Consider the following 25680-nt stretch of genomic DNA (forward strand, 5'->3'; position numbering starts at 1 on the left):
CTGACGTTTCGGTCTGAAGAAGGGTCTAGGCCCGAAACGTCAGCCTTCCTGCTCCTCTGATGCTGCTTGGCCTGCTGTGTTCATCCAGCTCTACACCTTGTTATCTTTGAATTATTGACTTATTTTAAAAAATTCTTATACTGCAGAGGTAGTTTTTAACGGTGTGTTTGGACAAATGCGCAGAGCTACAGGGAGAGTGACACGAGGTGAATTGCACCTTGAGAGACCAGCACAGACATGGCAAAATGAATTGCCTTCCTGTACTATAACCGTTCTAGGATTCTATGTAACCATTACTGCAATTGCTCAATTATTTTACTGTAGGGAATGGATCGAAGTGGCGTTCGGATGTCTTCCTACGTCGAAGTCAGCAGCTACTTCCACAACGCTAGCTCAGTTGGACGATCTTCAACCCGAAAGGTAGACTGCCACAAAGCACCAGGAGATGTTTGTTGCACCTGCCAGCACAGCACTTTAAAACCAAATGCAAACTATTGTTCCATTTATATCAGGTTGAGCTTTAGCTACTGAACAATCAATGTAAAATGTCAACTCATTTTATGCTTTGAGTCTTCAATGAACATTGCACCTTTTTTGATGAGACCTTTCATAGTCTTTTGTGTTAAGATTCTTGACACAAAATGTATGTCAGCAAAGGTTAGTGACGCACAGGTAGGTTACATTTTACACCAAAATGACACAACTCATTTTTATTTATAAATCATGCAGATTTAAACAAGATCAGTTTCAGTCCCTAAAAAAAATAAGCAGGAGGAATGTTTACAGGAATCGTCGTGACAGTTCCAAATAACAAAACGCGTAACACACACATACATACATACATGTTGCAGTTACATTTATTACTCCCCCAATTAATAGCTAAAGTACTTTTAAACACAACTTTCACTTGAGAATTTGATTTCTACCAAATAACCCATTTCAATTATTGGACAAGACTGACCATGTTTTGATTAGTAATCATTGTAATTTAAGTATATGTGAGCATACAAATTTTATTGACTGTCCTTATTTCATCTCAGAACCATGCTCCATCTACTAAAATAATGAGGACGCTAATGTGAGGCAGCCACTTGAACTGGAAAAGCAACCAGGTGACAGCTTATCTGCTGGGCCTTGCTTCCCCTTCATGTGGAAGTGCCTGGCTTCAGCCTGAATATTCCACATAGTCAAGTGGCTGAGATTGATAATGGAGCCATAGGGGTAACAATGGCATTACCTCAAGTGCCACTGCATATACCATTCAACATGCAGAGCCAACATGTTGTCCTTCTGAAACACTTAGTGCAGCAGATTCTTTCCGTCTTAATAAAGTTTCAGGAAATGTACATTTCAGTTGGTTCTTATTATAGAATCATACAGTACGGAAACAGACCCTTTGGTCCAACTCATTCATGTTGATCAAGTTTCCCAAACTAAACTATTCACATTTGCCTGCATTTGGCCCATATCCGTCTAAACCTTTTCAATTCATGTACTTGTCCAATATCTCTTAAATGTTGTAATTGTACCTCTATCTACCACTTCCTCTGGCATTTGATTCCACGCACGAACCACCCTCTGGATCAAAAAGTGCCACTCGGGTCCCTTTTAAATACTCCTCCTCTCACCTTTAAATTATGCCATCTAGTTTTGAACTCTGCCACGCTAGAGAAAAGACCTTTGCTATTTACTTATCTATGCCCCTATTGATTTTATAAAACTCTATAAGGTCACCCCTGAACCTCACCTTTCATCTCCAACGTGAATTGAACAATCTCTCACAAAATAGTCCATGTGTAAGAGATCTCAAATTAATTTGCTTTTTTTGATTTATTTATGTTTAACAAGACTCTTCTCTGTTGTATTACATTGTTTCTTTTTTATCTAAAGTGAATTTTGTCTGCACTAATTAAATATTCTTTGCTATTGGGTGCAATTCTGTTCCTCTTACTTCAGGAGGGATGTAGTTGCATTTTAAGGCACTCCAGAGGAGGTTCACTGGATTGGTTCCAGAGATGAGGGCGTGTCTTATGAAGAGAGATTGAGCAGTTTAGAAGAATGAGAGCAGATCCAGTTGAGGTATATGAGATGCTAAGGGAGACTGACATTGTAAATATAGAAAAGATGTTTCCTCATGTGGGGCAATCTAGAACAAGTTTTAGGATAAGGGGTAACAAATTTAAAATAGAGATGAGGATAAATTAAGTCTCTCAAAGGCTTGTGAATCTGCGGAATTCACTATCCCAGAGTGTGGATGCTGGGACATTGAGTAAATTTAAGGAGTGGAGAGAGAGATTTTTAATTCGTAAAGGCCTGAAGGATTATGAAAAGTGGGCAAGAAAGTGGAGTTGAGAGCGAGATGAGATCAGCCATGATCATATTGAATGGCGGAGCAGACTTGAGGGCCTGAATGGCCTACTTCTAGTTCTGATGTTCTTTTGAGTTTGTTCCATTATATGGCAAATACTGTCCCCTAATCATCTATAACCTAATGTCAAATTATAATAACCAAGTTTTCTGTAGATTTGTCACTCTTTCTCATCTTGATTGACACCTTTCAATGCTTTCTGTTCCAAACTCAACTGACAGCATGTCCAGCAAACTTTATGAGATAGAGACAAATATAAAAGATGGTTGTATGAAAATAAAAATGCTGGAATAGTCAGCAAGTCAGACAGTTCCCGTGGAGAGTGTAACAGAATTGACATTTCAGATTGATAAACATTCGTCAGAACCAGAAGTAGTTAAAGATGTAACTGATTCTAACCCAAGTGCAAAGGCAAGGAAGTTGGAAGAGAGAAAAAAGGTCAGTAGCAATGTAAGAGAGTGGGAGGCATTGAATGAAGGAAGAGATAAATGGGGAAAAGCAAACGTGGAAAGTGGTAGATAGATGTTTGATGAAAGTATCAAAGGTCTGGGATGAATGTCAAATATTTCCCCTTTGTATTAGGGTTGTTTGACATGTGAGCATGTTCTATTCTGAGAAACAGTTCAAGAAAATTTCTGTGATACAGTCCCAGTCAATACCTTCACTAATCTGGTGATACTTTATTAATTCACCTTTACGCTCCTCTCTCAGTTCTCAAACTGCTACAGGCATTGATGGCTCCTTATACTCACAGTATAACAGGAAAACAGAATGCGTTTTAATAATATTCACTAAGAGCATCTTGATATCCTATTGAGAGAATGAGCTGGTATGCTGCAGTGCTGTCTGTGTACATGTACTAAAATCACTAATTCAGAATTGGGCAGTGCTTATCCTCCTTTGTTGTTTGTGTGGCAGTCTTCCTTTCAAATATACTCCAAATATTTTTAGTTTGCTTTAATCTTGTTCTCTTTTCCCACAGATTAACGTTCGTCCCTTCCCTTTCTTTATGTGCACCCCTTGTTGAAGTCTCATGTTGAAATTTAATAGCTGGTGAATGTTACTTCAGGACAGGATTTATAGTTCTAACCATGCTGCTGAGCTCATTTTCTTTTGTTTATACTTTAGGAAAGGGCTAGTTGTTCGACATACTGCATTTATTGTCATGCTATGTCTTTGTCATCACAACAACAGTCAAACCAAATAACCTGAGCATTTCAGTTTGAACATTTTCGCTCGTACCTTGTATAGAAGGCTAATGCCACTTTGTTTTGGTAGCTAATCAAAAGTCTAATTAATGCATTGCTCCTGTTCAAAGCTGGGCTTATGCATGATTATTGTAATAGTAACAGATGTGGCTGTGTGGTACTCAAATGGGATGAGCAAACCTCAGAGTTATTACAAGTGTTCTTCAAGAAGCATTGGAATCAGAACTTGGGGACAATATTGATTATTGGATGAGCCTTTACTGAGTTCAAGGTCATCTTTCTAGCCAGTCCATCAAACTAAAATATTGGATTTTTTCTGAATTTATCCATTGGTATAACGTTGATAAGGTTTGATTATATTTTTTTGTAAAATACAATGTCTGAAGTAAACTGATAGACAAGATTTCACATTTTGAGATTTTTCCTGTAATAAATAAACTAAAATTAACATAGTTGGAACAGTGATTAACAGGTAACTGATGCAACCAAAAAGGAAAAAAAAAGTTTAGCATTGAGTCATGCAACCAAAATATATCTTATGTAATGATTTTACTTTACACCATGGTTCTAAAAAATATGAAGCATTAAAGGAACAGTTACTCCCAGCTGTCCAACAGATGTTCACTTGTCCGTTCACAGCAGGTCATAACTTCCACTGTCATTTGATGTTCATTTCCCTCAAAGACTGCCCACTACTTAAATACTGAAGAATCCCAAATATTCTGTCCCATTCCTTTTGAACAGAAGCTAAACCCTTAAAAACAGCTATCATTCACCCTGCCCCTGCCAGTGGGTTTCTATTTGAGTTTGTCTTGCATGGCAATGTGAAGCCACTGAGCTCTCCTCAAACTGAGGTGTTCATCAGGAATTCTAATTGTACCTGCTTTTCCAGAATTTTGAGGGTTTTTTTAATGTTAAAGGTATATTTTGAAACTTAATTGTCTTGTAAAGTTCAGCATTCATAACACTGCTGTGGAAACCTGACCCCTCACCCCTGTTACAGCTGCTCACTAGAACAGCCTGGCAACAGTTATGCCAGTTCTGAGGAAGGGTCGTCGGACCAGAAACATTAACTCTGATTTTTTCTTCACAGATGCTGCCAGATCTGCTGAGCTTTTCCAGCAACTTCTGTTTTTGTTCCTGATTTACAACATCTGTAGTTCTTTCGGTTTTTAACAGTACGCCTGAGATGTACAAATGGAGGGAGAAACGTAGGCCCAGAAACAATTTCCCTTTTCTCTCCTTGTGGTTATTTAACCCTTTTTTTAAATCAACCTTTGCCTCATCAGATGACGCAGCAGCAGTTCCCAGCAAGTCCATCAGAATTTCTTGGCTTTGCCATGGAGGGCTGTCACTAACTGTTGGGAAATATGCTTTGCATTCATATTGCTGTACCAGCCAGATACCCAGGCTGGGGTTTACAGAAAGGTTGAAGGGATGATGAAGCCTTGCAAATAAGTCTCAATATTGCTGTAGATCTACATATTATTCACATATAAACAAAGGCTGATTTGTGGGAATAACACGGATATCCTTCACTGTGAGCCTGAAGGAAAATAATATGAACAATGTTTTAGGCCTGTACAAAACAGTTTGTAAATTACTGTTTTACATAATTAAAAATATAGGGGAATGACTGGTGGAAATTTTTTTTATGGAAATCTTTCTGAACATATTTTATGATGTCTGATGTAATTGTTGTAGTATTTCATAAGGAAAAAGAGAAATCCTACACTGATGTAACAAAAATTCAAGAATGTTCTGTGTCAGTGTGTCAAGGAGTGGGAAACAACAAATCTAAAAAAAAACACTTCTAAGAGCAGACCAACTTCCCTGGTGCCTTTTTGTAAAATCTTGCTTTCAATTATTATCCAGCAATTTCATGAAGAGCTGGCACTGCAGATGGTTGTCAGTACAGGAATGGTGAGAGAAAACGTCTTCAAGTACGCCTGGTTCTTCTTTGAGCTTCTGGTAGGTCCGCTGACAGTCACTGTGAACTATTTCACACTGATGTAGTTTGACAAAACTATGTCATTTAGCTGCTCTTTTTGTTTCTTCTCTCAGATACTCAGTCATTCTGGTTCCCTGTCTCTTTAATCATTTCTTTATTCTTTCTATTTTGTCAGTTTCTAATTCCCGAATACTAATACTATTTACGTCCATCCCCATACTTTATGTGGTGTAAACCCAGTCTGGCCAACCCTTTCTTATGGGACAGCCAAATATCGATCTAGTAAACCTCCTCTGAACCATCTGAGAAATCTTCTGTGTTCTCCAAAAGCTGTTTACTGGCCTGATGTGCTGATGTGTAAACGATTGCAATTAAAAATTGATTTTGATTTCAGAAATGTTCCAATAATGATTCTGAAAAAATGTTTTTGTTATGAAAATAGGTTAAAAGCATGGCTCAGTACTTTTGTATGATGGAGAAACAGGAATCTTCCCGAAAACTACGTTTTTCCGATCGCTTCAAAGATGACATTACCACAATTGTCAATGTGGTTACAGCAGAGATTGGCACAATTCTTGTGAAACAACAAAAGGTAGGTTTTTGTTTTGAAACGAAAATTATAGAAATGTTTAAAGAAGTATCATCACTGAAATAAAATGTCTCTCAATTCTATCTACTAAAGCCCCAGTTTTCCCCAGTTCTTGAATATATTTTCTTACACCTGGCTTCCGATAAGGACTCCATTCCATTGTCCCAGTTTCTTGTCTCCACCTTATCTGTTCCAATGATACCACTTTCGACGGGGACGCATCTAACATGTCCTCCTATTTTCCTCAATCAAGAACTCCAACTGTCCCCACACTGTGGTTGGACAGGGCCATTAGCCGTGCCTGACCCATTCACCACACTTCAGCCCTAATGCTTTCCCCTTCCACCCAGAACAATGTTTAAGTTTCCCCTTGTCCTCACTTTCCACCCACCAATCTCCACATTCAACAGGTGATCCTGCTCCTCCAGTTACCTCCTGCTACCACCACTGAACACATTGTCTCCTCCACTCCCTTGTCAATATTTCATCAGAACCATACCTTGTGTGATAATCTGGTTCATTTCTCCATTACTGCTAATACTTACTCATTCAACTCATTGCCCCATGCAATCGCAGAAAACTTAAAACTTGCCTTTTTACCTCTCAAACTCATCCTCCAGGCGAAGCAGTGGTTTACTTGTATTACTTTCAACCTAGTCCAGTATATTCACTGCTCACAATGTGGCTTCCTCTAGATTGGTGACATCAGGCTTGGACTTGCTTTGTGGGACACCTCTGCTCTGTCTGTAAGAATGACCCTGACCTTCCAATTATTTGACATTTCAAAAAGCCACTTTGCTTTTGGCTAATGTTTCCATCCTAGGCCTGTTAAAGTGTTCCACTGAAGCCCAACAAAAGCTGAAGAGTAGCACCTCATTTTCTGCCTTGGCACTTTGCAGCCTTCAACATTGAGTTCAACAGCTTCAAAGCATGAACACTAGCTTCCATTTGATAGTACATTGTGTCTTGTTTGCATGGATTTGCTCTTCGCAAAGTTGACCTAATTTTTATTGCACACACCTACTATTAACACCTACTCTGCATCTATAACCCTCCTTTACTACCGCTAGCACTCTACTGCTAGCTGGGGGGCAGCATGGTGGCTCAGTGGTTAGCACTGCTACTTCACATCACCAGGGGCCCAGGTTCAATTCCACCCTTGGGCAACTGTCTGTGTGGAGTTTGCACATTCTCCCTGTGTCTGCCTGGGTTTCCTCCAGGTGCTCCAGTTTCCTCCCACAGTCCAAAGATGTGCAGGCTAAATGGATTGGCCATGTTAAATTACCCTGTAGTGTATAGGAGGGTGGGTCCGGGTGGGATGCTCTGAGGGTCAGTGTGGACATGTTGGGCCAAAGGGCCTGTTTGCACACTGTAGGGATTCTATGGTTATGATTCACTCTGGTTTGCTCTGGGCACCCACCCCATCTGTTCCATTGGCTACTTCTCACTTTTTGTCGACTGTACAAAAACATAACTTCCCAACTGCCTTCAGTTCTGAAGACATGTCATTAATGAGGAACATTAACTCTATTTCTCTCCCCACACACACAGCCAGACCTGCTGAGATTCTTCAGGAATTTCTTTTTTTCGTATTTCAGATCTCCAGTATTTTTCTTTTTTAATGCTTATTTCTTCACCTGCTGATGTGTTCCCCCTCACCCTCCCCATTTCTTCCAGCATAGTGAGATGTCAGCATTTTGTCGGGTAATGAAATATTGACTTTAATTTTCTCGATCATAGGAAACAGAGCAAGCTGAAAAAATCAACGTAAGCTTGGCATTTTTCCTGTTTGACCTTCTATCCCTCATGGACCGTGGCTTTGTGTTTAATCTCATTAGAAATTATTGCTGCCAGGTAAGAAAATTAAATTCTTTTGCTGCATTTCTAATGTACAACTCTGAGACCACAAGGAATACAAATATGTCGTTCACTTAGCAACAGCTTTGCAATAACTCAGGCTCTGCGTTACATTCTGTACAATATATATTTAGAAATGTTCACTATTGAAAATGATCAAACGTCTAAATCATGGGTATTCATGAAATGACACTAAGGAGTAACAAATGCCTAATAGATTGATCTGAAATTACTCTCTGCTGTTTTCCTGGTGGCAATGGCAAGTTATTTGGATGATTCTGTTGAAAGAATAGAGAGTGGAATTCAGGTGATCATTACAGTCTCGTGGTGAAGTTTCAGAATCTGACCATTCCTACTTTGACTTTTTGCCTTTATTGTGTCATATTTTCACAACATTATTCAATTTTCCTTTTTTTTTTCCAAGTTCTGTTTCCATTTAGATTTTAACTAGGACAACTACTCCAGACCAAGGAATATTTAGATAACCTACTCCCATTGCCCCTGTCAGAAACATGTTCTGCATTTGACTTCTGGCGCAGAGACACGAGGATAGCATGATTTCTCTCAATTCCTACACAGACTCTTCCTTTGACATGGAGAAGATTGAAAGCTTAGTTATTTACAGATTACGATTATGTCGCCACATCCCATTACTTTACGATATAGTTACAATCTGGCTGTATTCCATTTGAAGAAAGAACGCAAGGTCACAATCACTGCTTTTTAAAACTCAAAATAAACACTTTCTTGTACATCATGAAGATTTTCCATCAGGGGAAGAGCAGCCCAGAAAACCTGCTCACTGCATTTCCCTCAGTATAATCTTGCAGATTTGGGGCTCATTAAGCAGGTAGGGTGGAAACTTGGTGGGAGTTTGCTGCTGGTGTCTGGGAAAATGAGGCAGCACGGCAGTTGGAAAACAATGCGTTTCCAGGCTATACCTTCCACTCATTCCGTACATCTGTGACAGATGATCATTAGGTGGGCGGGTAACTTGTGTGCTGAAACTGGGGTGTGTGTATTCCCTTCCAGTCTTCCAAACCACAATCCGTCTCCCAACCCTATTTCTCTTCATTTTCTGCAGTTGTGCTGCACAGTTTTGGGTGGAAAGATTGAGAAGAATTCATCCATTAACCGTTGGTTCTTTACCATAAGGACCAGGTGGCTGCCTAGCTTCAATTCGAATCACCATTGAGCTAGTGAATCTCTGTGCAGTAATTAGCTGCATTATCCTTGGAAAAGAGAGACAAACAATCATCCAGGATACCAGCTCTTGTTCACTGTCCAATAGTCCGTAATGTTTGTGTCATGACTGTGATCCACAATTGTCGAATAACATGACAATGTAACTGTCTAGTTTCACGTTGAATGCTCACTTAAGTGAAGTACTGAACAGCCACTATAGGAAGGAAAGCAGACAAAATTTAAAAAAAGGAAACAAATCAACCATCTAGATTGTAGAATAAGTTGGTTCCATTAACATTCTTTTGAATCTGCTCCATTGTAGCTTTCTGTCAAACTGCAATCAATGCCCACCCTCATTTCTATGCGACTGGAGTTCCTGAGGATCCTCTGCAGCCATGAACACTATCTCAGCCTCAACCTTTTCTTCATCACTAATCTATCTGCACCAGCTTCTCCATGCCTCTCAATATCATCACAGGTAAAGACAACCATGCTTCATGTTCAGGTGACTTTGCTTTGTGAACCTCATTGTGAATTTGCTTTGATGACGTAAGTGAACAGTATGTGTCTCGTGCACTTCTTGATAACATGCTTCCATTTATACAGATAAACAAACTCTTGTCTCATGCATTTACTCATTAACCGCGACTTGAGACGGAAAGCTAAATATTGTATTCTCTCATTGAAACCCAAAGTGTGGTTTTGGTGAATGGCCAATATTAAAGGTGTATTTTGCTGCAGGTTTTCTTCTGCCAGTCCAAGGCAAGCACTGATCATCATGCTCATTTACAATTCTCGAGAAGCTAAATAGCTTCTTGATGAAGGAACAAATAATGTTTCATCAGCAAGACCAGTGCTGGCGGTGGGGTTTATGATGAAGTGTGTTTCCTTGTGTCCAAATTGTACTGAGCAAGCCAGCATTCCCTATGAAATGTAACCATCACTCACTTCAAGCATTGTCAAGTTGGGACATTCACTTCAGCCCTGTGATAGTGCCAGGGCTTATTGCAAGGATTTTAGTATTTCAGCCTGGACTGTTTGGGATCGGTTAGGTATTCACACAAGTTAGAGCGAGACTAAAGCTGAGTAAGTATGAGAAGAAGACAGATGTAGACTCAAATTTTGGGAGTGTGGCAGTGAACTGTACTGCTGAGAAGCTAGCTAAATGATATGGATTGTGAGAATTGAAGAAGAGTTGGATGTGCTGTTGGAATTCTTCCTGAGCCCATTTGTATGTCAATTTCTTTTAATTATTTCTTTTCTATTCAATAGAATTCTAGTTCGTCTTCGAGCGTCCAAGACCAAAGAATTGCCAACATGTTTGAGCTTTCAGGTGACTACCGTCAACAGCACTTCCTAACTGGACTTCTCTTCACTGAACTTGCAGCAGCTCTGGATGCTGAAGTGGAAGGGTATGGGATTTAAGCTCTGTTCACATTTCAGTGAAAAAACAAATTAGTTATTTGTAATGGACTCACATGATCCAGAATGAAGAGTCTCGTGATGGTTGACCATGAAACGAGTAGCAAGTGACGCCATCATCCCGTGAATGAATAAAAAACATGACGCCTTAAGGGTAATGGGTTGAATATACCTACACTCCAACACTGTGTGCCATGGGAATCATGTAACTGCAGTTTATTCCAACAATGAGCCTTCAACAGGGATTTACAAGAAAGAGTTTTGGCGTTTCCCTGCAGCAGCCAGCTTGAATGTTTGGCATCCTTCCAAGTGATCAGCCAGAACCAACATTGACTAGGTTCTGCGCACAGGTGATCAACTGGGAGTAGCAAGGGGAGACTTAAAGCAGAACATAATTCACATTCAAGTATGTTGTTGGAAAGGAGACAAACTATTTGTGACCAAGGAATTACTGTGGATTTTGGAAACCAGTTTCATCAGGGGAGGGAATAAACTAGTGGTATTATTGCTGGGCTGTTAATCCAGAGACCCAGGTATAATGTTCAGGGGACGTGGATTTGAATCCCACTATGGCAGACGGTGGAATTTGAATTCAATAAAAATCTGGAATTAAGAGTCTAAATGATGACCATGAATCCATTGTCGATTGTTAGAAAAACCCATCCAGTTCATTAATGCCCTTTAGGGAAGGAAACTACCATACTTACCTGGTCTGGCCTACATGTGACTCCAGACCCACAGCAATATGGTTGACTCATAACTGCCCCCTGGGCAGTTAGGGATGGGCAGTAAATGCTGCCTAGCTGGCAATGCCCTCATCCCTTGAATGAATAAAAAATGTTCCCAAATCTGCTGATTCGTAGAGCAAATGAGTTGAATGTAGTTAGCCAGTGGCCAGCAATCTGGATAAACAGGCTGTGGGACCTCAAGAACTGCAGATGTTGGAGTCAGAGTCAACACAGTGTGGAGCTGGAGGCACACAGAAGGCCAGGCAGCATCATAGGAGCAGGAGAGTTGATGTTTCGGGTCAAGACCCTTCATCAGTTCTGACAAAGGGTCCCAACCCGAAATGTCGACTTGCCTGCTCCTCTGATGCTGCCTGACCTGCTGTGTTCCCCCAGCTCCACACTATGTTAAACAGGCTGTGGGGTTATCATAGCTCCAATTGTAACTATTAACCTTAGTTATTTTTATTTGCTTATGTTTTGGTGAATCAACTGAAGTAGATTTCAATGAACATTTACATTCATTGCTGTACTGAACCTGACACTAAATAATGTCAAATACACAGTTAAGTTTCGACTCAAACCACTCTTAAATACGCAGCCATTAAAATTTCCCTCACCAATAATGTAACTAATTCTAAATCCAGTCTACCAATGCATCCCTAAAGTGCTCAGTTTACTGATTAATTGTTTAATGATAAATTGTTTACCTGTTGGCTCTATTAATGAGTTTATTCCAATAATGACTTCCCTGAATCATGAAGTGAAAAATGTTTTGATCACAGAATTACTACTTGATAAGTAAAATATCAGCTGAATAATGCTAGAATGTATTTGGAGTCAGTGAAGGGTCTTTGGTACAGCAGCTATAAGAATTAATGCTGAGGCCAGGGTTCTTCGTTGGGGGAAATGTACACGAACGTACGTTTTACATGTTTTTGTTTTACATTTGAGTGTTTATGAAAATTGCAACGTTAACAAATAAATCCAACGTAAGCCTGAAAAGAAACGTTGTTCCCAACCAAATCAGGCTCAAACTTCTTAAGACACCAACAGTTGTTAATGACTTCATTAATGACTGATCCATGTGTGGCTGTGGTCTAGATAGCTTGTGCCCAACATGTTGAGAGGAATATGTATTATCTATAAATCATAAAATTGTCAGTAGCTTTTCATAGTTTTATGGGATTGAGATGACTGAGTGTTTATTTGGTTCCAGAGGAATACAGTTTTACAGAATATCTTTTGTCACCATTATTCATCTTCCTATGTACCACTGTCAAAAGATTAGAATGCACTTAATAATACATTACTATAAGAACCATAGGAAACAGGAACAGAAGCAGAATGTGGCTGAGCTAACATTCCTCATGTCCACTTTCCTGTGTTTTCCCCATAAACCTTGATTGCCCTATTGATCAAGAATCTATCTATCAGAGTCTTCAGTATATCTGACCCCACAGCTCTCTGTGGAAAAGAATTTCAAAGACTCTCAACCTTTATTAACTATTACATTAAATATTTGTCCAATCCAGCAGTGTTTTCTGTTAACGTTTAAACAAAAATAGTGAAACTCAAAGAAGAAGGAGTTTCATCTTTCTGTGAAGGTGAATTAACTGCAGAAACAACTTAGAACAGAAGTGAGTGACCATCTGATATTTGCTTCCTCCCACAGGATAGCAAAGGTCCAAAAGAAAGCTGTCAATGCCATAGTCAGTCTGTTGTGTTCCCATGATCTGGACTCTCGCTATTCAAAACCAGAGATTAAAGCAAAAGTAGCTGCCTTGTACCTCCCTCTGATCGGGATTATTCTGGATGCATTGCCACAGCTCTATGACTTCACTGGTGAGTTTCAGCTGCTTTACATTTGTTAGATTGAAAGTCTTGTGCTATTGCAAATGAATGTAATAATATATAGGAATTGGTACTTGACAGTTGATGATCACAGAGGATGTTTGTGGAATCTTTACCAGCAGAGAGAAAAACAGGAATGTTGACTCAGCAGGGCATAAATTGGGAGGTGGGGCTGTTTTATTATCAGCCGATCTATGACCTGTAATACTTCATAGAATCCCTACGGGGTAGAAGCAGGCCATTCGCCCATCAAGTCCACACTGACCCTCTGAAGAACATCCACCGAGATCCTCCCCTCTATCCTATTCCTGTAATCCTATGGCTAACCCATCGAGTCTGCACATCCCTGGACACTATGGGCAATTTAGTATGGCCAATCCATCCTAACTTGCACATCTTTGGACTGTGGGAGGAAAGCGGAGCACCCGGAGGAAATGCACACAGACACGGGGAGAATGTGCAAACTCCCCACAGGGTGGAATTGAACCTGGTTCCCTGGTGCTGTGAGGCAGCAGCGGTAAACACTGAGCCACCATGCCACATAACGGTCGATAGAATTACTGAATTACAAAGAACTGGGGATGCTGGAAATCAGAAACTAAAACAGAAATTGCTGGAAAAACTCAGCAGGCCTGGCAACATATATCAAAAGAAAACAGAGTTAGTGCTTAGGGTCCAGGGACCCTTCTTCAGATGGTTCTGAGAAATCTGCGGAGTTTTTCTAGCAATTTCTGTTTTTGTATAGAATTAGTGAATTTAATCTTACATTATGACAAAACTTTACTAAATGTAAAATGCTCTCAATGAGCTGAAGGAAGTAAAGCTGTGGAATTGAGAATGTTCCCTGACTGTTTCCTCCGACTTTATTCCCCTTCATATTTCTCTCCAAAAGGTAATAATTGATTCTCGGCTAAGATTTTGTGGATATTGGCCTGAGTATGTAAAGCTTTCGGATGAGACATTAGAGTCTGCCCAATCAGGTGGACATTAATATCCTATGGCACTGATTTGAAGAAGAGCAGGTTTTCTGGTCAATGTTTATCAGATAATCAACATTAAAAAAAACAGACTATCTGGTCATTATGACATTGCTGTTATAAGAATTTGCTGCAACAAATTGGCATCCATGTTTCTCTCCTACATTGTAAAAGTGTGTCAAAAGTGTTTTATTGGCTGTAAAATGCTTTGGGATTTGTGTCATCCTTATGTCATGAATGGCATGACATAATGCAAAAATGCAGGTTGCTTTTTATGCTAAACATGTGTAACCCCAGGCACTGAGCCCAGTAGTTTCTGGACGGGAAGAGCCCTCTTGTGGCACAATGGTAGTGTACCTAACCCTGGACCGGGAGGTCTGGGTTCAAGTTCCAGCTGCTCCAGAGGTGTGTAATAACATCCCTAAACAGGTTGATTAGAAAAATTGGTTAACTAAAAAATAATAAATCAGAGCCAAATCTAAGCATTTCAGCAATTGTTATCCATATACCCAACCTAGAGAGCTTGCTGTAAAATTTGAAAACTGCAGCTAGACAGTTGAGTGAATCCTATAAGTGCAGTTAAAACTTGTTGCTTAATCTGCTGTGTGTAACTAGGACTGCATCTATCACCCTTCAAATGTGGTTATGTTGCAAAACCATTTCCAATGGAACAAGTACGTAATATAACTTGCCTTAGAATGTCAATTATAATTTCTGCTGAACTTTGTCCATGAGTGAGACTGGTTTCAGGACAGAATAAGTCTGGGCCATGAAATTGTTAACTTGCCAATAAAGATTGTTTCTGTGAGTTTATACCGATCTTGTAATGCCATCAATCAGAAGGTTATATTCAGGAACAGGATGTCATCAGCAGTATCTGAGATTTTATTCCTGCTTCACAGTAGTTCTCTCAATCTGTATTTGTTGATCCAGATGCTCGGACCAGGAAAATTCGCCCAAGTAGTTCAGATGGTGAGACAGAAACCAACCCCATCAATCAGTCCGTTGCCTCGCTAATAGCTGGAAATCCGGGAAACACAATGCTGAAGAGTTCAGCAACAACCTTTTCATCTCTGGTATGCTCACAGTCCCTCAAAAGGATTTTGTTTTGGTTAAATTCTAGTACCAATATATTGGGCAGGACCTTTGTTCCTGCCCTATCGGGTGGGATGTCAGTGGTCATGACGTTACCTCCAATAAGTGCCATCTCTGAGACCATTCCATTTCATTCATGTCATTTTTGAGCTTGCTGTCCATTTGTTTGCAACAAAAACAAAGTTGCTAGAAAAGCTCAGCAGGTCTGGCAGCATCTGTGAAGGTAAAAACAGAGTTAGCATTTCGGGTCCAGTGACCCTTCCTCAGAACTGCCCCTTCCAATACTGAAGTGTTACCACTGGCGGGAGTTGCTTCCTTAAAGCTCTCATCCCACTGCCAGCAAGATTTAACTGAGTGGGCTGATAGTGGCTAGAGGCCCTGCGAACATTCGAGGGGGCCCTCCATGTTCCCCTTGCGCTGGTCCTTTCCACCTCAACCCCACTGCCAACTGCTTCAGTCCCCTCGCAGTGAGCCCAGACATTTACCAAGTCTCACTCCAGCATTCAACATGCCCACAAGCCTCGAGTACCAGTACCCCCCCCCACTTCTGCTGGTGGCACTGGCAGTATTGGAAACTTGCCAACCTTAGGCAGAATGCCCAGCCATTCTCAGAAACAGGAATTTATGCTCCTGAGGGGCAGATGCCTGGCCTCAACTCAGTTAATGGCCAAATAACAGTTTAATTGATGTAGACCATAGTTCCGACCTCTGATGGGCTTACCACAAACTGACCTTTCAGTGAAGCAATGACATATTTTGGTGCCCTAGGGAATGAAATGATACATCGTGTGTGTGCCAAAATGCATTTCATATTAATATTTTAAATGTTTGTGTGCAGAATTCCCATAATTTGATTTCACCTGTTTGGATCTTAAAGGCTTGTCCAACACTTGATAAACGTAATAACTGTAAAAGTGCACTGATCTGTCCATTTGTGTTCATATGTTAAAGTATTTAGAATGTTCCCTTCTGTTGGGCTGTAACTATCTGACCTGCTATGCACTGCTTATAACATCTGACAAAAAGTCAGAAATGAAGGTATTGAAGTGTTGTGAGCCAAAACATTGAATCATTTTCTTGACTATTTTTGTCTGATTTTTTTTTTATCCTCTTTTCTTTCCCTCCATTCGACTCCCTCTAGAGCAATGCAGCATTTGTAGTCCTCCTCCTCAGTCTTTCCCAGTTTCTTAAAATATGCTCGTGAGTTGCTCAGCTGTGTGACTGAGTGACTTCATCAGTTCACGTAGAGTTATTCTCTAATAATCGCATAATGTTTACTTCCATACATAATTCCTCAGGTGACGAAGCAACTCATACCACAGGCAAGAAGACATTGACAAATCCAGGCATGGGCTGATAGGTGACAAGTCACACTTGCTCACACAAGTGGTAGGCAATGACGATCTCCAGCGAGAGAAAATCTAACTATCTTTCTCTTAGGTTGCACGGAATTATCATTGCCACATGTCAATATCATTATCATTGCCAGCTACTTAAAGGACAACTTGGCAGGATTTCACATATTGGAGATTTTTATTGCGCCAAAGTAATTACCAAATCAACTAATTGCCAAACTAATCAACCAAATCTTACTTAGTGACATAAACTGCAGATGCTGGAGATGTGAAATAAAAGCAGTAAATGCTGGAGAAACTCACCAGATCTGGCAGCATCTGTGGAGAAAGAAACAGAGTTAGTGTTTCGAGCCCAATATGACTTCTTCAGAACTCTGAAATTTAAGTGTAATCCTTCATTAGCAAATGATTCTGCTGAGGTGACACAGTCAAAACATTGTTCTATCTCAATGAAATTGTTGTGCACTTTCTCTTTTAGTTCACATTTCTGTGCTTGGAATTTCTGCTGGGGTTCTATGGCAGGAGTTTATCATATCCCTTCCCACCTCATTCCCCCATTAAAGGAGATGTCTAAATGGGCACAAACGGTCATTTCTGCTATTACTCTCGGATTTCTTCCAGTCCTCCACTACAACTAATTGCAGAGGAACAGGTGGACATAGCAGAATTTCTCCCCCACAGTATTTGTGCTTTTGCACATTGTATAGCAAATTTTGTATAGTAGGTTTAATCGATGTAAAATAAGCTGTTTAACTTAGATTCATCTTCAGTACTTAGAAGTTGGGATTTTGTATGATTGTTGATTCCTTTGTTTCATTTCTTTGCAGCCAAGCAAACAATTAACTCCACTGGTGGCTGATGCTAGCCAGGATTTACTGATTTCCTTTTTATGGATCTTGAAGAACGCTGATCAAAATCTCATCAGAAAATGGATTATAGATCTTCCTGTGACCCAACTCAACAAGATCCTAGACCTGTTGCACCTCTGTGTTTCCTGCTTTGAGTACAGGGTAAGGATGCTAGCTTTGTTGCTGTATTTATTGTGGAAAGTACCATCACACATTTAGCATTATCCCTGCATTTACATGACAGAGGGGGGAGGGGGGGGACAGTTAGCTCAGTTGGCTGGACAGCTGGTTTGCAATGCAGAGTTATGTTGACAATATGGATTCAATTCCTGCACTGGGCTGAGGTTACCACGAAGAACTCTCAAACTGAACATCTCCCCTCGCCTGAGTCATGGTGAACCCTCAGGTTAAACCATCACCAGTCATCTCTCTCTAATGAGGAGCAGCCCTACTGTCTGGTAAGACTATGGCAACTTTACCTGTCCTTGTTTTTATGTATGAGGGATCAAAATTGGAAGCAATATAGTTTTAAAAAATCTAAAAACACCAAGCAGTTCTCTCCGTATCTAAATCAAGCAAAAGACAAGTTAGCATTTTCAGTTGAGATCCTTTTTTGATTCCATACTCTAACACTTTCTAATGTTAATTCAGATTTCTGCCTTTTTTCTGTGTAATGCTTTAGCTGTTGGAATGTCGTATTAATACTTTTACAAATAAACTGCAGTCATCATTGCCAACTATAACTGGTAGAAAACCCATGAACTTGGTATTTGTACATTGCCTACACACAGTGGCCAGTTACTTCCTTAGTTTTTTCAGTGATCTACATCCACGCTCAGAGCTGCACTTGGGATTACTTCCTAAACAAGGCACACTCACATTGACATAGCACTGCGTATGTTGAGAACTATAGGCAAGGGATCTCCTGACACACAAAGTACCTACCTAAACCCCCACTCCCAAAACAAAAATCAGTTGCCATGTTTGGTGTATGTGCTTGTTATGCTTATGAAGCTCTCGCAGAGATTCATCGATTTTAGGCCAGAGCTGGGCCTACGCAGAACCTAACTTTGTATCTAACCCATCAGGAATAGTTACTCGATTGGAAATGTGGTAGAGGATCCATGGATTTTCAACCACACAGCAATTTTTCCACCCAGAAATGTTTGGAAATATAAACTATAATGAAGTTACAGAGTCATAGAATCATACAGCACAGAAACAGACCTTTCAGTCTGAACTAACTATATCAAGGCCAGTATACCATCACCAAGTCACCCTTCATTTAATAATGCATAGTATTCTGGCTATGGCCAGCCAGCTCAGAGTCAGCTCACTGAACTGAGGAGGTGCTGAATCTCCTGGTTATATCGGTCAGCCAGGGTTTTCCTGATTGGCCCAGGTTAACAACTCCAATCAATGACCTGGTAGTCAATGCGGTCTACCTGGTTCCAAATACAACGTGGCCCAAACAATCCATGTCGACCATAATCCCAGCTAGTCCCACCTGCCTGCATGTGGCACGTATCCCTCCAAACATTTCTTGTTCATTATCTAAATGCCCTTTAAACGTTGTAACTGTACCTGTACCCACCACTTCGTCTGCAAGTTCATTCCACACACAAACCACCCTCTGTGTAAAAAATTGCCCCTCACAAAGTTACTATAGAGATTCCTCAGGTTACTACAACAGCTGGACTAGCAGTTACCCCCTCTCAATGCTTTACAGCCTGTCCCATTATTTGCATTGTCAGTTGATTTCGAACATCAGAAAACTTAGAGAATGTTACTAACACTCGGTACCAAGAGAAACAACAGCATTGGATTGTTTTAGAAACCTGTCATTTGCTTTTCAGAGCAAAGTAACTTCTGATAAAGTCAGCACGCAGGCTCTCCAGAAAAGCAAGCACACCAAGGCACGGCTGGAGGAAGTGCTTCTGGGAAATGCAGGAGCCCGAGGAGAAATGATGAAGCGATGTCGTGGCCCAGGTAAGATACTCGCCTTCGTTTCAGGCCAAACATTTCCCTTGTTTACACAATGAGAAGAAAAATAAAATAAAATCTCTCTAAATGAGAGATACAGCAAGTGCTGATGGGTCGGAGTCATTGGATAAGGTAATGGAGTGTTACTTGATAGAAAAGTATCTGTCAGTTGGAAAGAAAGAATCTATAAGACAGTTGTGAGACCAGCCTTGTTATATGGTGCAGAAACCTGGGCTATTTCTAGGAATGAGGACTAGTGCCTGGATAGCAGTGAGAAGCAGGTACTGAGATGGATGTGTTGAGTGATGCGAAAGGATAGGAACCAGTACATCAGGGGATCAGCAAGCAGTATGGGAGCATTGAAGAACACAGCTGAAAAGAGATTGAAATAATATAGTTTGCTGTTGTGGATGTGGAGGTGCTGGTGTTGGACTGGGGTGGACAAAGTCAGAAGGCACACGACACCAGGTTATTGTCCAACAGGTTTATTTGAAATCACAAGCTTTCGGAGTGCAGCCCCTTTGTCAGGCGCAGTGAGAGAGGAGAGCACACAGACACAGAGTTTATAGGCAGAGAGATCAAAAGATCATACAACTGGTGTGAGTGGTGTGTCAGATAATAATAATTAATTGTAGGCCTTGTTAACCTGATTCCAGGTTAAAACTGAGAGACAGATTCTGAACAAGGCCCCACACCTACAATCTGACCTAAGATGTTACCTTTTCTATATTCCTATGGCTCTGCCTGATGGTCATGACAGTACAGCACTGACGTTGACTTTATAAACACTTTACTCACTGTCTAACACTCTTGGTCACCTGCAGATACTTATTATCTGACACTCCACTCACATCAGTTGTATGATCTTTTGATCTCTTTGCCCTTGATCTCTCTGTCTATAAACTGTGTGTCTGTGTGCTGTCCTCTCTCACTGTACCTGATGAAGGGGCTGTGCTCCAAAAGTTTGAGAGATTTCAAATAAACTTGTTGGACTATACACTGGTGTCATGTGACATCTGACTTACTCCCTGTTGTGGAGAGAGAGGAAATGTGGTGAAGCCTGTAATGGACATGGGACTATCAGGAAGGAGGAGAAATGGAAAGCTAATGACCAGATTGAAAGATGTTGTGGTGAAAGACTTAAATGCAGTCAATGAGGAAGGTGTCACTCACAGAGGAAATAGAGAAAGGTGATGACCCAGCTTTGTGGTGACTCCAAGGGAAATGAGAGAAGCCCAAAGGAAAAAAAGGAGAAGAGTAGGTGGCAGAGGTTAGTTATTTCCGAGTTCTATCACTTATACCTGCACTTAATTCATCCATTAAAACTACACTCTATTCATAGAAACATAGAAAATAGGAACAGGGGTAGGCCATTCAGCCCTTTAAGCCTGTTCTGCCATTTACTATGATTGTAGTTGATCATCCTATTGAGTCCCCTGCTCCCGCTTTCACCATACCTTTAATCCTAAGAATGAGGTGTAACTCTTTCTTGAAAACATTCAGTGTTTTGGCCTCAACCACTGCTTGTGATAGTGAATTCCACAGGCTCCCCACTCTCTGGATGAAGATATTTCCTCTCCCGTCAGTTCCATATCCTTAGTCCGTGACCCATGGTTCTGGACTCTCCACTCATCAGGAACATCCTTCCTGTGTTTACCCTGTCTCATCCTGTTAGAATATTGTAGGTTCTTTCAGATTTTCCACTTACTCTTCTGAACTCCAGTTAATAAAGTCCTAACTGATCCAATCCTCCCATCCCAAGATACAGCCCACTGTGTGGAGAAAACGACAACCCAATCTACATAATCATGGGAGAGGCTGCACGTCAGTCTCCTTGGGAAAAGAAACACCTGTATTGCAGCACAGTGGCTCAGTCGTTAGCACTGCTGCCTCACAGCACTGGGGACCCGGGTTCGATTCCACCCTCGGGCAACTGTCTCTGTAGAGTTTGCACATTCTCCCAATGTCTGCATGGGTTTCCACTGGGTACTCCGGTTTCCTCCCACAGTCCAAAGATGTGCAGGTTAGGTGGATTGGCCATGCTAAATTGCCCATAGTGTTCAGGGATGTGTAGATTACGTGGGTTATAGGGGGATGGGTCTGGGTGGGATACTCTGAGGGTCAGTGTGGACTTGTTGGGCCCAAAGGCCTGTTCCCACACTGTAGGGATTCTATGGATTAGGGTTGAGGTGGGAATGGGTCCATGGGGAAAATGTTACCGTTTGTGGTGAGTTGTGAATTATGCTCACTATTTTGGCCAATTATCCCCATGTCTAATGAAATTTTGTGGTGGCTGAGGGCTTATATACAAGTGGAACAGCTTTCCAATGCATTCAACAAGCTACAAGCTAAACCTTGTTGTGTTTGTCTGTGCCCCTACCTGGGAAATACCTTGTTCACATTGAGCACTTAGTGCTCGATCAAGGGACCCACAATCATGCTGGAGTTGCTTCTGACAGCTACCTGTCTTGTCCTAGCCTCCGACAACAAGGCCCCTGCTACTACCATTCTCCTGTGGACTAGGTCCTTTAGCTATCCTAGGCCTTGTCTTGGTTATAAACCAATTACAGCCACTGCTCCTGGACCCTTCTGTTTGTAATGAGAGCTGCTGGGCTCTGATTGATCGGTGGGGGACAGGGGTGGGATTTATTTCCTTGATTCCTGCTTCCCAGGGAAGGCTCTCAGTAGGTAACTCCCTGCCAAGTGCTTTAATTGGTTTTAATTGCTCACCCTCCGTAACAAAGTGGGTTTTCCTGTGATTCTCCAGCCAATGAGCTAAGCCCATGTCAGTTACATTCAATTCCACCTGAAGACTTTGCTTATTTATTAAATAATTACATTTGTTTCAGGAAATGAAAGAAACTTTGGAATAAATGAAAACCTGCGATGGAGAAAAGATCAAACACAGTGGCGACAAGGCAATGAGAGACAGGAAAAGTATGTGACTAATGAAAAGATTTATCAATTTAAAATGATAGTGGATAAATGATAAATGATATTGGTGGCACAGTGGCTCATGTTGGCGGCACAGTGACTCAGTGGTTAGCACTGCTGGCTCACAGCACCAGGGACCCTGGTTCAATTCCACCCTCAGGAAACTGTAATGTGTGGAATTTGCACATTCTCCCCGTGTCTGCATGGGTTTCCTCTCTCAGTCCAAAGATGTGCTGGTTAGGTGGATTGGCCATGCTAAATTGCCCGTAGTGTCCAAGGATGTGCAAGCTATGTGGATTAGCCATGGGAAATGTAGGGTTACAGGCATAGGGTAGGGAGGCTGAGTCTGGGTTGGATGCTCTTTGGGGGGGGGTCAGTGTGGACTTGATGGGCCGAATGGCCTGATTCTACTCTATGGGTTCTATGATAGAATGGTATACACAGAAGGAAGGGATACAAGGAAATAACACAGAACTACTAGAGCAGTTCAGCCTATTGTGCCTATTGCTGGTAATTTGGACAAAGTATCCAGTCAATGCTATTCCCTTTGTCTTTCTCCTGGGCCTGTAATTTTTCTGTCAACTCTCTTTCAAATATCACCATTCAATTTGCTTCTGATACCCTTGGAGGCAGTCGATTGTGGATCTCAACAACTGGCTGTTTAAAAGCACTGTTTCTTCATGTGGCTACTGGATTTAATTGTCAAACATCTTAAATTGCCCTGGTACAATTAAAATATTTAAAAGGCACCTGGATGGGCATATGAATAGGAAGGGTTTAGAGGGTTATAGGCTAGATTCTAGCAAATGGGACTGGATTAATTTAGTATGTAAATGGTCAGCATGGATGAGTTGGACCGAAGGGTCTGTTTCCATGCTGCACAGCTCTATGACTCTGTCTGTGTCTTCCGATTGCTGACCTTCTGGCAAGGGGAAAAGTGTTTCGCCTGATGAAGTCTATTGAAATCTTTCGTCATTTTAAAGATCTGCATCAAATTTCCTTTTAGACTTTTCTGTTCTAAGGGGACCATCCCAAAGAAGTGCAGGTTAGATGGATTGGCCATGGGTAATTGTCCATGGTGTCCAGGAATGAGCAGGCTAGGTGGCTAGCCATGGGAAATGAAGGGTTGGGGGATAGGGTAGGGGGTTAGGTCTGGGTGGGATGCTCTTCAGCAGGTCAGTGTGGACACGATGGGCCAAATGGCCAGCTTCCACACTGTAAGGATTCTATGATACTATCCCCGGTTTCTCCAGTTAAGTGAAGGCCACATCTCTGTTGCCATTCTAATAAATCTCTTTCGTACCCTTACAAAGGCCAACACATCCTTCCTAAGCTGTTATGTACAGAATTAAGCATGGTTCTCCAGCTGAGGTCTAAATTATGTTTAACAGAAGTTTGGCACACATTCCTTTCTCCACTGCTCTGTGAATAAAGCCGAGGATCCCATTATGTTCGCTTTTTGTATGTACTTTCTGAACTTGTCTAGCAGCTGTCAAATATTTGCAAACATAGGAACCCAGTTATTTCTGTTTCAGAATCCGTTCCAAAACACTACCATTTATTTTAATTGCCTCACTTCCATCTTCTTTCCAGTTGGTGATAGGAGAGAGTGACAGCACCATCAAACTCCAAATTGGTCCACAATAAGTTACATATTATCCAGATGGTATCACTGAAGACCTGAAGTGATAGATCTATGGTTTTAATCAGATAAAATTCATTCAGGATTGGGAAGAAATAAACCAGTAGTAGCAGCAACAATAGCAGCAATAAAAACCAGCAACAATAAGCCACAACAGTTCAGTTACACAGAGCATTTTGGAGTAGAGATGCATTTGTTTATTGATGTGGGCATCACTGGCTAAGCCAGATTTTATTGCCCATCCCAAATGGTGATATAGTTTTCAGTCAGGATGGTGAGTTACACATTGTGATCGTGTTCACATGCATTTGCTACACTTCTGCTTGATGTGGAGGTGTCGGTGTTGGACCGGGGTGGGCAAAGTCAGAAGTCACATGACACCAAGTTATAGTCCAACAGATTTATTTGAAATCACAAGCTTTTAGAGTGAAGCCCCTTCATCCGGTGCAGTCCTGACTTCATCTGACGAAGGGGCAGCGCTCCGAAAGCTTGTGATTTCAAATAAAACTGTTGGACTATAACTTGGTGTCATGTGACTTCTGGCCTTCTCCTTCTTGGTGGTGGAGCACACAGCTAGGAAGGTGCAGACAAAAGGAGGACTCGTGAGTTTCCTGCTGATGTCACTTGCAAGTTGATGAGTAAAGAATCCCAGCTCACTGGTGAGTGTAATTATCTGGCCCAGGTTGGCATATTTGGAACTTGTTTCATTGATCACAATACTTCGGAACTAACATTTCTTTTTTTCAAATATTGTATTTGGTTCCAACTTGCACCTCCTCTCCAATCCGGTAACTTTGCTCCCCACTGGTGCATAGTAGATATTTTCTCTACCAACCTTTTCACAGATGTTATTACACAGCCCCGGAGCCTGGGCCTCCTGGCTCAGAGATATGGACATGACCACCATAAGGGTTCTACTGGTGCATTGTACACTTTCTTGTATCTGAGCTCAGACTGCGTGACTACCAGCCATTTGACTATTGAGCATCCTGACACCATCCAACATCCATACTGAGATAGTTCCTGACAGGAATATCTGGAAAGTGATCAGTGCAAATCTTACCTGATCTTGAATGCTGCACCCCTCTTTTCTTAGCTTAGGGATAATATGGTCAATTGTAGTTCCTCAATTCCTGTCTTAGTTGGGATCAACAACACAAAACAGTGCAGGAATTCCAACACTTAAAGTTTGGCTTACGCTATTGTGTGCTGAGGTTACCATGAAGCTCTCTACTGCTGAACCCCTCCCCTCACTTTAGGCACAGTGACCGTCAGGTTAAACCATCACCTATCTCTCTAATGAGAGAACAGCCCTATGTCTGGTAAGACTATGGCTGCTTTACTTTTACTGTGTCTCCAATCACTACACTACAGAACAAGTTAATGGCCCATTTTATTTTAAATTAGTTGAAAGCACAATCTTCCAATCAGTAATGCAATGTTTGTCTTCCTTCATATTTCAGACCTACCAAAGAAGTTCAGGTTTTATCCACTTCAGAAATATGACTTCAATATCGATACACACCAATATCATTAAACTTAACTCCTTAACTTCCTACTTGCCCCTATGATGTCAGACTGCTTTTTGAACCTGAATGAGCAAAACTTCAGAGATGACAAGGTGTAGAGCTGGATGAACACAGCAGGCCAAGCAGCATCAGAGGAGCAGGAAAGCTGACGTTTCGGG

General features: G+C 41.2%; 1 protein-coding gene across 1 annotated transcript in view; it reads left to right on the forward strand.

Annotated features, from left to right (window-relative positions):
- The window catches only part of dock8 (dedicator of cytokinesis 8), a gene marked incomplete at its 5' end in the record, with an annotated part of 95800 nt that overhangs the window by 29993 nt on the left and 40127 nt on the right, over nt 1-25680 (forward strand). Inside the window, 11 exons of the mRNA XM_048619918.1 lie at nt 325-420; nt 5452-5547; nt 5970-6119; nt 7857-7970; nt 9481-9636; nt 10431-10570; nt 12981-13150; nt 15070-15212; nt 17414-17596; nt 19291-19423; nt 22267-22354. Of these exons, the coding sequence (XP_048475875.1) occupies nt 325-420; nt 5452-5547; nt 5970-6119; nt 7857-7970; nt 9481-9636; nt 10431-10570; nt 12981-13150; nt 15070-15212; nt 17414-17596; nt 19291-19423; nt 22267-22354 (1469 nt within the window). The remainder of the gene's footprint in view (nt 1-324; nt 421-5451; nt 5548-5969; nt 6120-7856; nt 7971-9480; nt 9637-10430; nt 10571-12980; nt 13151-15069; nt 15213-17413; nt 17597-19290; nt 19424-22266; nt 22355-25680) is intronic.

This window comes from Rhincodon typus, chromosome 3 (assembly GCF_021869965.1).
Source record: "Rhincodon typus isolate 14 chromosome 3, sRhiTyp1.1, whole genome shotgun sequence".
Lineage (NCBI taxonomy): Eukaryota > Metazoa > Chordata > Chondrichthyes > Orectolobiformes > Rhincodontidae > Rhincodon > Rhincodon typus.